This window comes from Motacilla alba, chromosome 11 (genome assembly GCF_015832195.1).
Source record: "Motacilla alba alba isolate MOTALB_02 chromosome 11, Motacilla_alba_V1.0_pri, whole genome shotgun sequence".
NCBI classification, from domain to species: Eukaryota; Metazoa; Chordata; class Aves; order Passeriformes; family Motacillidae; genus Motacilla; species Motacilla alba.
Window position 1 is genome coordinate 11043226 of NC_052026.1, and position 14506 is coordinate 11057731.

General features: G+C 55.7%; 1 protein-coding gene across 1 annotated transcript; it reads left to right on the plus strand.

Moving 5' to 3' along the window:
- Positions 1–68: 68 nt before the first annotated feature.
- Positions 69–4043, plus strand: IRX5 (iroquois homeobox 5). The gene is made up of 3 exons (XM_038148564.1): positions 69–707; positions 1958–2363; positions 2617–4043. The coding sequence occupies exons 1-3, from the start codon at positions 459–461 to the stop codon at positions 3381–3383; spliced, it is 1422 nt and encodes a 473-aa protein (XP_038004492.1). The 5' UTR covers positions 69–458; the 3' UTR covers positions 3384–4043.
- Positions 4044–14506: the final 10463 nt, after the last annotated feature.

Consider the following 14506-nt stretch of genomic DNA (forward strand, 5'->3'; position numbering starts at 1 on the left):
GAGCCCTCCCGCTGGTTGGGCCCGGCCGCGGCAGCCCAGCGGGGTCCTGCCAGTCCTTCCACTGACAACACCCCGCGAAGGAGGAGCCTCGCCGGGCCGTGCTGAAGGCGTCAGGAGCTGCAATTTCCAACTTAGCATCTTGGCAGGACCCTTCGGAAAGCGAGAGCGAGGAGGAAGGGGGAAAAAAAAGCCCCCCAGTGCAAGGGGGAGAGAGAGAGAAAGAAAGGAGGGGGGGAGGGAAAGAGGGGAAAGCAAGGGGGGGAGAAAAAGGAGGAAGCGGTGCCCGGCTGCAGGCGAAAGCGGAGCAGCAGCCCCGGCGCAGAGCAAGGTGCCGCCTCTGCCCAGCTGGCGAGGGCGGAGAGGCGCCCGCGAAGCCCCGGCCGCAGCCGCCCCAACCCGGCAGCGCGGCGGCTCCCTCCCGGCGCCTTGGGCTCCCGGGTATATGTGCGCGCCTGGCCATGTCGTATCCTCAGGGTTACTTGTACCAGCCGTCAGCGTCCTTGGCTCTCTATTCCTGCCCGGCGTACAGCACCAGCGTGATCTCCGGACCTAGGACCGATGAACTTGGGAGATCTTCTTCGGGCTCCGCTTTTTCCCCTTATGCCGGATCTACCGCCTTTACCGCCCCTTCCCCGGGTTACAACTCCCACCTCCAGTACGGCACCGACCCGGCCGCCGCCGCCGCCGCCGCCTTCACTTCCTACGTGGTAAGAGCAGCCGCGGGCAGCCGACACCGCGCCGGGCACGACGGCATCCCGTGGGCGCCTGTCCCCCCCTCCCGGGCCTGCTTTTTGTTCCCATTTTATTTTTGAGATCTCGGGGACAAAAGGGAGCGCGGCTCCCCGCCTCGCCGCCCAACTTTCCCGCATCGTCGCCGTGCCCTGCCTCACACTGTTGCTGGCGGCAGCGGCGGGCAGGGCCGGGCGCGGGGGGAGCCGCCGGCACGGCCCGGGTGAGCAGGACCAGGGCAGGCGGGGACCGGCTTCAATCCCTTAAAAATAATTAAATGTATAAAAAACACCGATCATAGTTCTGAAACAATTAGCTTGTGATTGAAAAGGGAATTAATTCAGGACGGGTCGGCGATGGGAGAAATCCGGGTGATAAATCCAGGCAACTTTCCCCTGCCCGGCGATAATTAGGCTTAAATATTGCAGAGCTCTAATCCCATGGCCGCGAGCTGCTCCGCGGGGCTGCGCGGTGAAGGGAAGGGGAAGGGAAGGGGAAGGGAAGGGGAAGGGGAAGGTAGGGCACTGCGCCGCCGTGCGCGCCCGCGGGGCACCGCGGGGCCAGTCCGAGTGCGGGACATCCACACCGCAAAGCTGCGGCCACAGCCAACGCCCCTCAGTTCCCCCCAAAAACCAGCGACTTTGGCTCAGCTTCTCCCCTATGTTTAGGGCAGAGTTTTACAGTCCTTCTTTCCTTTTTCCGTAGTCTTTTCTTTTCTTTTACCTTTTTATTTTTGCTCTTCTTGCTCCCCTTTTTTGTTTCTCTTTTATCTTCTTTTCTTCTCTGTTTTCTTCTCCCTTTCATTTTTCCCTCCTCCCGTCCCTGGGCAGGGAGGAGCGGCCCAGCCCGCCCGGCCGCCTGGGCCCGGCAGGTTGTCTGCCGCGATCGCAGCGCGAGGGGGAAGGCTCCGGTCCCCCTGCCGCTGTCCGCCCCCACGCCGCGCTGCCCACTTGCTTTTCCGCTCCTGCATTTGGGGGAGAACCGCTGGATTGCTGCAAGCAGCCGGTGGTCTCCTCGGGTCTGAGACTGTGGGCCCCGGAGAGCCCCCAGGGCCCTTCCTCCCGGGAAAGAACCGGGGGACAAGCCGGGCAGGGCCCGGCGCCGGGGGAGAGGCGGCGGGGCGCGGGCAGGGGCTGCGGGCAAGGCCCCGGCGTCGCCTTTGCCCTGTCATTGCCGCCCCGCGGCCGCTGACCTCGCCCCGCCGGGCCGCTCTCCCCTCTCTCCCCAGGGCTCGCCCTACGACCACACGCCGGGCATGGCCGGTTCCCTGGGGTACCACCCGTACGCGGCGCCGCTCGGCTCCTACCCCTACGGGGACCCCGCGTACCGCAAGAACGCGACGCGGGACGCCACGGCCACCCTCAAGGCCTGGCTCAACGAGCACCGGAAAAATCCCTACCCCACCAAGGGCGAGAAGATCATGCTGGCCATCATCACCAAAATGACCCTCACCCAGGTCTCCACCTGGTTCGCCAACGCGCGGCGGCGGCTCAAGAAGGAGAACAAAATGACCTGGACCCCACGAAACCGCAGCGAGGACGAGGAGGAAGAGGAGAACATCGACCTGGAGAAAAACGACGAGGACGAGCCCCAGAAGCTGGAGGAGAAGGGGGACCCCGGGACTCCGGACACAGGTAGGACAGCGGGCTCGGCCGGGTCACCGCGGCCGCGCCCTCGGGGCTGCCCCCGGCCCCGCGCGGTGCGGCGATGGTGGGGCGGCCTGTTCCCCCGAGCATGCAGCCGGGGCGGGGGGAGCCGGAGGGCAGCGGAACGGGCCTGGCCACGGCGGGGACCGAAGGGTGGGCGGCGAAGTGGGTGGGCGGGTTTGGGGGCGCAGGGCGAGACCGAGAGCTGCCCCCCCACCCGTGTCCTTTCTCCCCCTACCAGGAGCGGCGGATCCCAAGGCAGCGCCGGGCTGCGAGCGCCTCCAGGAGTCCCCCGGCCCCCGGGAGGCCGAGAGCGGCCTCAGCGACTCGGATTGCAAAGAGCTAGCGGAGGAGCGACTCGACGGGCCGCCCGTCCCCCACAAGGCGCCCGGCGCTTCCCCGCTGGGACCGTGTCCGGCGGGCCGCGGGCCACCGCCGGCGGGCGGCGAGGAGCCCCCGCCGTACCGCCCGCCCTCCGCCGCCGCCGGGCCGCCTCACGCCGCCGACCTGCACCCGCTGCTGCCCGCCGCCACCGGCGCCTCTGTCATCCACTCGCCGCAGCAGGCGGCCCTCGCCAAGCCCAAGCTCTGGTCGCTGGCCGAGATCGCCACCTCGGCGGACAAGGCCAAGGAGGCCGGCGGCGAGGCGGCACCCCCCGGCCCCGCCGTGCTGGGCGGCAGCGGCCCGTCCCGCTCGCCGCCGCGGCCGCGCTCGCCGGCCGCGCAGTGCCCCTTCCCCAACGGGGCGGTCCTGCCCCGGCCGCTCTACTACACGGCGCCCTTCTACCCCGGCTACACGAACTACGGCTCCTTCGGGGCCCTGCACGGGCACCCCGCCGGCGGCCCCGCCGCCGCCGCCCCCGGCGCCCACTTCAATGGATTAAACCAGACTGTCCTCAGCAGAGCCGAGAGCCTGGCTAAAGACACTAAAATGATCAGGAGCCAGTCCCAAGTAGACCTTTGCAAAGACTCACCTTACGAACTGAAGAAAGGTATGTCCAACATTTAATATCGGCTTCTCCTTCCTAACCTCTCCTGGGACTGTGGTTTTGTTCCTTTTTTTTTTTTTCCCTTTTTTTAATTTATTTGAGAGAAATAATAAATTGCTTTGGCAGTTATTTTTCCAGTACCAAAAGAAAAACAAAACAAACAGAAAAAGACCAGCTCCCCCCTCCCTCCCAGCCCCTCTTCAAAAGTTTATAGAGTCTATTTGAAATGGCTGGTGGAAACCGCCCAGAAATGTCTTAAGCAAGTGAAAAGCAAACGAGTGACACGCTCTCTCTCACACACACAAAGAAGAAAGATTTGTATTAAATCTTATTCTGTATATTTAATGTAGCTTTTTTGTATTTAAATTGATAATACAGTATCTTTGAAGTAAATTATGAAATCAAGACAACTGTACAGGCATTAATGTTGTTTTCGTAATATAAATATATACATTTCTGTGTCTTTTTCCGAATTGTTTCATAGTTTTAAAATATATATATACAAGTTTAATTTAATTTTTTATGCCTATTGTTTTTTTTTCCTTGGGTGTGAGTTAAACTATAATGCAAAAACGAGACAAAAAAAGGAAATAGGTTATAGGTATTAGATTAAAAAACCCCAAACCTGCAGCCGCCTTTGTAAAATGCAAATATTTAATTAAAAGAGATTTTTAACAGAATCAAAACCACTCTCTTTTTGCAACGGGCAGATACGTGCATAGCTGCGGAAAAATAAAAGCATGTCTTAAAAGAGACGCGGGGCTCCATTTAGGACCTCGCAGTAGTACCTGAAGCCTTTTTGGAAGTGGCAGGAAATTTTTAAGAGGTCGGGGGGCTCCGGAGGCGGGAGCCGCCCGCGGGGCCGGGAGAGGCGAGCGGCGGCGGCAGCGGGACGGGGCCGGGTGCGGGAGGGACGCTGTTCCCAGAGGTGAAGGCTTAAATCAGGCCACGCACAAAAGCACTTGTTAGAAACACCAAATCGAAGCGCGGTCCCATCTTTTAACCTAATTACTTCCAATCAGTGTCGTGTTTTATGCAAAGCAATCAGCTGGTGAACTTTGCTAATGAGTTCGATTTTCTGCCAGATTTAGCCCGCGTCGCTGCGGCGGCGGTGCTGTGGCGGCAGCCGGGGCCGCCGACCGCACGGGCAAAGAGGCGCTCGGTGCGGCGGGGGCCGCCGCGGCCCCTTGCCCCTGCCCCTGCCCCCGCTGCCCGGCCCCGGCGCGCAGCCCCGCTGTCCCGGCCCGCGGTTCGGGGCGGTCCCGGCGGGGCCCGCGGGCGCGCAGCCCCGCGCAGGGCCGGCCGCGGGCGCGGTGCTCCCGGCGCCGGCAGGTAGGTGTCACACTCGGCCCGGCTTTGGCTCCCGCCGCCCGCTCGGCCGTGCGGGAGTCCCGCGGGGCCGCGCTCCGCTCCGCGCTGAGCCCGCAGAGCCGCGGCCGGTGGTGGGACAGGGGCCGTGCCGCGGGGGCAATCCCGGCCGCCAGAAGTCCCTTGGGTGCGGGGACAGAGAGCTCCCCGAGCCCCCTCCGCGCCGTCCAGCCGCTCCGCAGCCCGAGGCAGGGGGAAGCGGGTCCCCGAGCGGATTAGGGGCTCCCCAGCGCGGAACCTCCAACCAGAAGTCAGCTCCCGCTCGTGGGGCTGCCCGAGCAGCCCGGGTCCCCTGCAAAGAAATAGCGGCCAGGACTGCTCCAGCACCCGGCTTCGGGCACGGGTACCTCCTCGTTCAGTGTGGATTTTGGGGGTGTCAGCTGTACACTGACATCGACACTGCTTATGTGATGGGAGTATGACTGGGACCTCTGGGGCTGGTGCCGAGACACCCCTCCGTTTGCTTGGATTTTTTTTCTTTACAAGCCAGATAATTATTTTGTAATCTCCTCAACTTTGTCAGAGCCATTTATTAGCTGTAACAGGTTTATTCATGCATATTTACATTTTACGGGAATTTAAATAGTAGTTTGTATTTTGAGTTTTGAAGATGCGGTCTATGTTCTCTTGGTTATACGACTTTTTGTAGATAATCTGGTTTAAAATCAAAATTGTTTCAACTGAACGTGCAAAGAATCAAATACTCCTGGGATAATAGTATGTTATTTTGTCATTTTATTAATGATAAATATTTTTTTTAAAAAACGCTCGAATTCCTCCGTTGGATATTTCATTTCCAGCCGGTGAGACCTGCAGGAAGGCGTATTTTTCGCGCAGCAGTGAGCTATTCTGGATCCACCTGCCTTGTTTAAAACGGGATAAAGTTGTGGCGGCGAGGGGCAGGGTAGCGCTGGCCCGGGGAGAATCAGCCCCGATGTGCGGGGCTGGAGGCAAAGCGCCGCGGGCCGCCTCTCGCCCGGGCACTGCCGCCCCGTTCCCCCGGCGGAGATCGCCTCCGGCGGAACTCGGGGAAACTCCCTAGCGCCCGGTGCTAGAGGGAGCGACACAGCCCCTCAGGACCGCGCTCCCGAGACAACAGGTTCCGCAGAGGAACGACTAACCTCCAAATAAATAGGTTTCAATTATTCATCTAGCTATGGATTTTTTTTTAATTGTCATGCTACCTTTCCACAGCTGATCTTCCGATCTCTGAAAAAGCTATTTTGCAAAGCAGCTTAGGAGCTTCGCTCGTTCACAAGCCCTATTTCTTATACTCAGGGCTATTCTGAATAGGTCTATTAGCGATCTCAATACGGTTTTCGTTTGATGTATAAATTCCTAAGGGAATTAACCGTTTCCTTTAGGTTGCAGCCTGTCGCCTATTTTAAACCATAACTATTATTGTAGCCCAAACGATTTCATACAACAATTTTATTCATCACCCTTTTCCCCTGCCACAGGAGATGTACTGTATGGCCATTCTTTAACATAAGCACGAATTTACCAGTTTCTTTCCCTAAACAGAGTTGGGGGGAGGGGGCAGCGTTCGCCTTTTTTGCCTCTGGCATGTTAATTTGTTGTTAAAAAAAAAAAAAAAAAAAGACGTGAGGATAACTTAAAATAAAAATAACGCCTGCTGCCAGTTAGAGCTGCCGTAGGTTACTCGGGAGCAGCCCTCGGAGCAGCCGGGAGCGACTCTCCCGCTGGGAGCGGAGCCCTCCTGGGCCGCGGGCTGCCCCGCGGAGGTTTGGGGCGCGAGGGCTTCGCTGCCGCTCCGCTTTTTGGGAAAGCGCTTTTTGGGCAGGTGAGGGGGAAGAGCGGGGCTGGGGGTGGGCTCCTCCAACCTGGGCTTTCATCAGCTCGCCCGGCAGCAGGTGCTTGCCCAGGGGTGCAGGAGGGAACGGCCCAGCCTCCGCTCCCCTTTCCGTGCCCACTCCCTCCCCTTTCGTCCTGGGCCCCACGGCACGGCCCTTGCTGGGGCGGGGGCGCCGCGACCCCTGTGCCGCCCGCCTGGAGGGCGCGGGTGGAGCGGCGCAGGTGGCAGCGGGGTGCAGCAGAGGGGACGCCCTTTCCCGCAGGTGACAGTCAAACATCCCCCCACAACCCTCCAGCGTGGCCGACAAGCGTGTTGGCGTGGCTGGCCCGGCAGGGCCCACGCGTGGGGCCGCAGGAACAGCTCAGTGTCCCGGTCCCGACCGCGGACCGAGGATCCGGGACCCTAGAGGAGACAAGCGGGGGCTCCCGGCGGAAAGCGGCAGCTCGCCTCGGGGAGCCGGGGCGACGTCCCACTCCCCGCCCGTCCCAGCCAAGCGCCCTGACCTCGGGGAAGGATGAGGCTTCCCCGGAGAAACCCGGGCAAGTGTCCTGGGGCCAGGCGTGCCCGTTCCGATGGGCCTACCGACACCTCAACGCGCCCGGGATGACGGGACCGACCCCAGGCGGACTGCGAGCCCGGGCTGCAGCCATTGGTCCCGTCCATCCCGTCCACGGCAAAATTATCTCAGTCCTGGTAGCAAAGAGACAGAGCTGGCGGTGCGGTCCAGCACAGCCCCCGAGCTCCGGCAGGGAGTCCCCGGTATCTCCAGCCCCGGTTCTCAATCGCGGGGACGGAGGGCGAGAGAGGCGGGGAGCCTGGCGCAGCCCTGCTGCTTCCTCCTTCACGCTTAAAAACAAAACAAATCCTAATTTAGACCCTCAACACCCCGGACCGTGTTTACATCCCCCCCGCTGCTCTCCCCGCGAGTGTTGCCTTTCCAATTGTCACGATTAACCTACGGGGCTCCCGCTCGGCGCGGAGCCTCCGCGGCGACCGGGACGGCGCGGTCGCGTCTAATTGGCTTATTGGACCTCCCCCCGCACACCTCCCCCGCCCCGGCAAGAGGTTCTGAGCAGCATCTTCTCTTGCCGTGCCTAGGAAGTACGTGAATGCCCCTCCGCCAAGAAAACACGGGAAATCACACGGTCAGCAAGTTTAAAGGAGGCGAATAAAAATATCGCAGGGGTTTGCAGTAGGGAAAAGTACAGGAACTTCAATCCAAAACTGAGCGAGTTTAGAAAAAAAAATCCTAAAGAAAACAAAGGAAAATTCGTCCCCACGGCCCGGTCCGGCCGGCGCCCAGCGCCGGTGCGCACCGCGGGTATTCCTCAGCCGGGGTGCGCTGCGGTGCGCCCGGTTCCGCGGTGTTCCGCCCGCCCCAGCAGCAGCAGCCTGGCTCGGGGCAGGCTTGGAGCCGCACGGGAGTGCCGGGGAGCCCGCCCGCCCCCCCCACCATCCCCCTCCCGCTCCCCTCTTTCTGTGACCTGCCACGATTATTAGTAAGGACATCTGTGGCTGGCAAGGGAACAAGTGTTACCAAAACCAGAACCGGCTGTTTTTCCAAATGAGCAATATGTTAATTCCTCATCCCCCCTCTGGTTTCTTTAAAACCTGGCACAAATACATCAATGGCGGAGAATAAGGAGCCTTTGCAGAGAACAAGTGGCAGTTTTGAATTTACCTTTTGTGTGCGCCTCAGATGCAATCTTGAGGCATTTTTTCCCTTCTCTCCCACAGAAAAAGAGTGTTAATCTGCCCTATCTTGGGACCCAAAAGGATTGGAGTGGAGTAGATATTCACTGGAATCACATGGGGGAATAAGGGTCTTGCTTTATTGAATCATCAAATCCCAGGAATGAAGCTCTTAATTAATTATGGGTGCTAAAAATTCAGGCCAGCTGTTTCTTTTTACTTGGCTCTGACAGAGAAAGACAAAGTCTACATCGAGATCTTCTAAGGCGCATTCAGCATAAATCAGCGCCCTCGGCGGCGCTCCCGGCCGCGGCGCGACCCGGCGGTGACAGATGGCGCATTGTCCCCGCATTCCTCCACCGCGCCTCCGCGGGCGCGGAAGCGGCCGCCCGGCGGCGCGGCCCGACTCAAACCGGGGACCTTTCTCTGCCAGGGAAAGGGCTCGCCCGGGACCGGCGAGGGACGAACGGGCCGTGCCTGGCCGAGGCGCCGGTCCTGCCCGACGGGGCGGCCGCGGCAGAGGCTCCTGCGCAGGCTCTGCCTTTTCTTGCCCGAGAGCGCTCCGCAGGCGCCTCCTCCGCCCCCGGCAGTCCCAAAGCGCCGTTCCCAGTCCCTGCCCCAGCTCCGAGGCTGCGGCTGGAGCCCCGGCACCTAAGGCCTCCTCGGCTTCCCTCGCTGCGCCCAGCACCTTCGGCGGTACCTCCACGGGACCACCTAACGCTGGCGCGAGAGACTCGGGGCCCCCCACCGTGGGCGCTTCTACTTTTCTCCCGAAGGCAGAAGCGTTTCCCTGCGCGGCCGCGGAGTCCCCCGGGAGAGCTGCGCCGGGCGCAGGGACAGGAGGCAGCGGGGGTCGCAAAGGCGCGGAGAGCCGCGCAGGAGGTGCGGCCGCGGCCCGCCGGGTCACCTGCACCCCGCTCCCCGCCACCCGCCTCCTCTTTTGGGGGGCGGCCGCGCTCGCTAAATACCCGGTACTCAACGGGAGCAACCCGCGCTGTGTTCACGGCCAGTTTGCAGGCGAGGGGCGCCCGTGGCGGGCGGGGCTGCCCGAGCCCCTCTCGCCTCCTCCTGCACTTTTGTGTAGGGAAATCTCTGCCGATTCACCTCGGCGGGGCCGAACACGGGAGGCTGGTGCGGGGGTGCTCAGCGACTGCCCGGGGTCGTACCCCGCCGGGCGCTTCCAGCCTCCTCAGCCGAGGATCTCTTCACCTCCAACTACCAGAAAATAAATGTCCTCCGCACGGCGTTACTCATCTGTTATAATTAGAGCATGTGCGAACTCGCAGCGTGCCGGGAGCCCGGCTCGGGCTGATGCAGGCACTTGTGCAATAACCACCTCTTTCTGCCGCGGCGGTGCTGCGCGGGCAGCCCGGCAAGGGCCGGCTGGGGCCGCATCCTGCCCCGAGCCCGTCCTGGCTCGGCTCGCCCCTGCGTCCGCGACGGGGAGGGAGCGGCATCGTCCTGATACTTCTTTTCCCCCGAAATTGGCTCTTATTTGCCTAAAGCTAACCACAGACCTCTCCACGCTCATGGCTGATGGATGCAAATGTAAATGTGCACTTATTTAATTGGATCAAGTCCCAAGATAAAAGAGATAAACGGCTCCCAGTTTGCCAAGTTATTTTCAGAGGCATGCAGTGATGTGTGGAGGGAAAGTTAATGAAGAGGAGAAGAGACACACTGTACTTAAAATACCTCAGGTCTAGACTTGGGGAGAGGGAAGCATCGAACTCCGCCGCGGCGGACCGGCGGGGGGCTCCGCGCCCCGGCCCCGCGCAGCCCGGCTCGGCGGGGCCGCAGGTACCGCACGTAGCTCCTCACCCAAGCCGCGGCGGGCGGGGGGAGGCTGCGCCCTACGTGGCAATTAATGCTCTTCCCCTCTTCCCTCCACCAAAATTGTTCTCCGCTACTGCCGTCTCCCCTTGTTCCTCCCCGTGTTCTACATCCGTATGCATGAGACATTAACAGACGGTTATTGATACAAACATAGTTTTTGTTGCTAAAGGCCTTCCAAAACAAATTCTCCGGCTGAATGCCAATGTATGCATGTTGGCTGGTGACAGCTGATTAGTGAAATGATTTACGGCCAAGTTAAAAAAAAATGATACTGTCAAAGCCAGCAATTTGAAAAAAAAGATAAGACAGTACAGCCTCAAGGCTTCCCAGTGTAAAGCCACCCAACAAATCTAAACCTACACTACAAATACCTGAAACACTCAAGGAATCAATTGGTCGCAGATTAACTACAGTCTGTATTCCGACTCGACCTGGTAATCTGTAACTCTCCACAGGAGCAGCCCCTCGATTTGTGCCTCCAGCCTCACCTGTGGCAGGGCTGGCTCCTGCCCGAGCTGCCCTGCCGGCCTCCCAGCATCCCTGCAATTGGAGACTTAGGCCTCCTTTTTGTTTCAAGACTTTTTCTCTCATTAATTGATTAAAAAAATCCCCCTTCCCTCATTTCTCTGTAGCTCTTCTTCATAAAGAAAGCTTTTGCTGTGCAATAAAGTAAGAGACTTTGATCCCAGATCATCCTCTTAGGCCTTCCAGCTGAAATCAGCGGAGAAACTATGTGGAGTTATTGTTCGCACTTGCTGCACTTCTGATTCAGAAAGGGCTGATTTATTAGCTTGTCAAGGGAAGCATTGTTCAGGAAGGCAATCAAAAAGCACTTACCTAGCTAAACTAAAATTACTGCCTTTTCAGTGGCTAATTTGTATAACTCCCATGGAGGAACTTGGGTAGTGTTTGATGAGGCATAAAATGATGATTAATGAATTTATTGGCCTGCTGCTCATCAAATAGGAGTAGTATATCTTTCCTCTATTGGGCGTTGGGTCTAATGCTACATGTCTGTGTAAAGCAAGTCCAATATGATCTCCTTTTTAGCCCCCTTTTAACCCCCATGACCTGAAGAATATCACCGTGTAACAGAGGCAACATCAGGGGACTGCAAAGACAAAGAGCCCGTTTGATAAAACACTAAAAGAGAAACGCGAGGAAAGTTGCTGCAGGGACAGATCTGCTCAGTTTTCGGCTTTCAATCACTTTGACTACTGAAGTGGGAAGAATGTAGAAACTAGATAAGGTGTGAGAAGCGAAAAGAAAATGATAAACCAATTTTAACTTTCATAAAGGATCCAGCCAAACAACTTCATTGCTACTTGAAAGAACGAGCGAGTGCGGGAAGTGCTGGGATTCCCGAGCAATCGGGCATGCTGCAGCACCTCACCACCCAGCTGTGCATGGAGACACAGGGAAGGTGCCCCCAGACTGGCCATATCCAGGGCCAGCACATAACCTGGTTGGTACTCTGATCAGATTTGGTGCAACCATTTTGAGCTCATACATTTTATGTCCTTTTTCCTCCACTGAAAAAGCTTTCTCCTCTGCTCGGTGTTTAATGCTCGAATCACTCTTTTGGGGCTAAGGGCTTCTGAGAGAAATTACTTACTTTCTCCCCTTTAAAAGCCCATACTAAATTGCTTGTGATTCAGTGCCCACCTGGATACACATGTGACCTACAGGGTATCTTATGCTCTACACATTGCTGCTTTGAACAGGTTGAGACCCCCCAGAAGATCAGAAATGTTGCTGACATTTTCAAAAACTTGGTAAAATAAGTTTGCCTGAGATTTGGAGTCAGAGATCTTCCCAGGAATGAATCAGTTTAGCTCTTAGTTTCCATGCACAGTTCCCCGTTTCTGAAGCTTGTCGAGAGATCTGCAGCTTGCACGTCTCCCATGGAAGATGCACATGCCTTATCTGGAGCCTGTTGCCAAAAAGGCAGCAAGTCTCATTACCTTTGGAGGTTTCTCAGAAGTACCCTCAGGCCCGTGTGTCAGCGGCCCACCGTGCTGAAGACTGAGAAGGTGCAAGAACATTTTGCAGAACTGCTGATGTGATCAACACTAGCTAGATGATGTGATGTTTCAGGTTCCAGTAAGGCTCAGAGCAGAGGAAATGGTAACATGGAGGTACCTGGCAATCCCAGCAGCCTGTCTTCCCTCTCTGCACCTTCCCTTTGTGCCTCTGCATGCAGAGCCAGAGCACAGCCTGCTCTGCACTCCTTCACAGGCAAGTCAAGGAGTGAAAGCAGGCTGTAGATGATCCTTGCTTTTGCTCTCTTGTGTTACAATGCAGTCTCTTCTGTATTTTTTTTCTTTCCATGACCTGTTCTGTTCTGGGCTGTATTAGATTATGTTTCTGGAAAGTTGTTTGGGAATTGTCTGAGTCAAGTCTAGATCTCAGCCCAGGAAAGCAGGAAAATTGCTCTCCTTAATTTTAAGGGACTTTAGCTCATATTTTCTGAGAAATTATTAAATTTGGCTTTTCCATATTAGATAAGAACTGTGATTTCAAACATTCTTGTTTGCAAAATACAAGGTATGTAGCATACCAAGAATTGTTCATTTTTCAGATCTGTTTAGAAATAGTTTCTGGAACAGTAAAAGGAGTATACTCCTGACCAATCTTCAGTTCATCAAAACAAAACTTTCCTGAGACAACACACTGGCTTCCTTGACCAAAGGAAAAAGGCACCCACCTTATGTTAACATGATCAGAAAACATTTATTTTAATTCTACCAATTGATATTTGTCTGAGACACTTTTAGCTGAAATGATCCTCTGAAAAATAATGTTTATAAACATCCTTGAACAAATAGCACTCTCCTGACACAAGCCTACCATCAATGTACCTCTCAACAAGTTTTATCTACAAGTCCTTGACTTGTGACTGCTTTTACAAAGGCTCTCTGTTCATTAGCAATTTAAGGTCACTTTAAGTACTTGTGTCATGAACACACAGCACAGCCATAAAATATATGTATTAAATACCAGCTGCATTAATATAGGGGTTTATTTTCCTCCACTTGGCTCCCCAAAGCAACATAATCTTACACATTGATGAAAAAAGACATAGTTATATTTGCATAATTACAGCAATATTGTAAGTCTTTAGTGCAATAGACCTAAGAGGCTGATTTATGATTAAATATGTATGGCTAAAAGTTACCATGCTGGGTAGTGTGCATAGCATTAGACAATGACAGTTTTGGGACATAATTGCTTTAATGTGGGCAATTAAGACTAAGTGCATGTGATTTTAGTGTCTGCCCTACATTCCTCTGAATGATTACAATGATCAATACACATGATTTGTAAGTCGCTTCCTATTGATTGAATGGTGAAATGTTTGACCTTCCTTTGAGGAAGTAATTTGCTAAATTATGACACCACATAAAGTCTTTCTTGGTTCAGAGGTGAGGGGTAATGGTGCTCAGAATCAGAAAAAAATAAAATAATTTTTCCCTCTTTTCCTGAAAGTCAGTCTCTGTAATGTCTCCACCAATTTGCTGACTTCACCTGTGGAGGGAGGAGTCTGGCACATTCGTCTTTGAAACTAAGGGAAAAAAGGGAAAAAATTGAATTGCAAAACCATTCCATCTTTGCAAGAAATCCTCTTCACGGACTTTATCTGTTTACTCTATGCCAAACCATGAGGAAGTTCTTGACCACAAGATCTCTGTTGTTTGCAAGCAGCTGGAGAAAAATGTGCAGCAGCAAAGTTGGGGAAGCGGAGCACACGGTGAGTGCCGTGAGCAGCTGGGACACGTGGCACGGCTTCCTGGGCTGCTTGCCAGGCCTAATTTAGCTTTGCATGCACACTACCAAATAGCTTTCACTATATCACATTAGCAGGTACGAAAAGCAAACCAACAGTGTTCATGAAAACACATTAGCCAACGAACAGGAACTTAGTTACAGCTGAGGACCTTCCTTCCATGCTAGCATTGCCATCCTAAATGTCCACAGTCACAAATTACTTAAAATTACTAGATACCAATGCACTGAGATGTGTCCTGTTCTAGGAGTTCATAGAATCACAGAATCAACTAGGTTGGAACAGACATTTGAGATCATGGAGTCCAACCTGTGATCTAACACCACCTTGTCAACCAGACCATGGCACTGAGTACCACATCCAGTCTTTTATTAAACACCTCCAGGCACAGTGACTCCACCAGCTCCTTAGGCAGCCCATTCCAATGCTCAATCACTCATTTTCTGAAGAACTTCTTCCTAATGTCCTAAGGCCTAAACCTCCCCTGGAGCAGCTTAAAGCTGTGCCCTCTTTTCCTGATGCTGGTTTCCTGGGAGGAGAGGCTGCCCTCCACCTGGCTGCACCCTCCTGTCAGGGAGCTGTAGAGAGGGATGAGGTCTCCCCTGAGCCTCCTCTTCTCCAGGATGAACACACCAGCTCCCTCA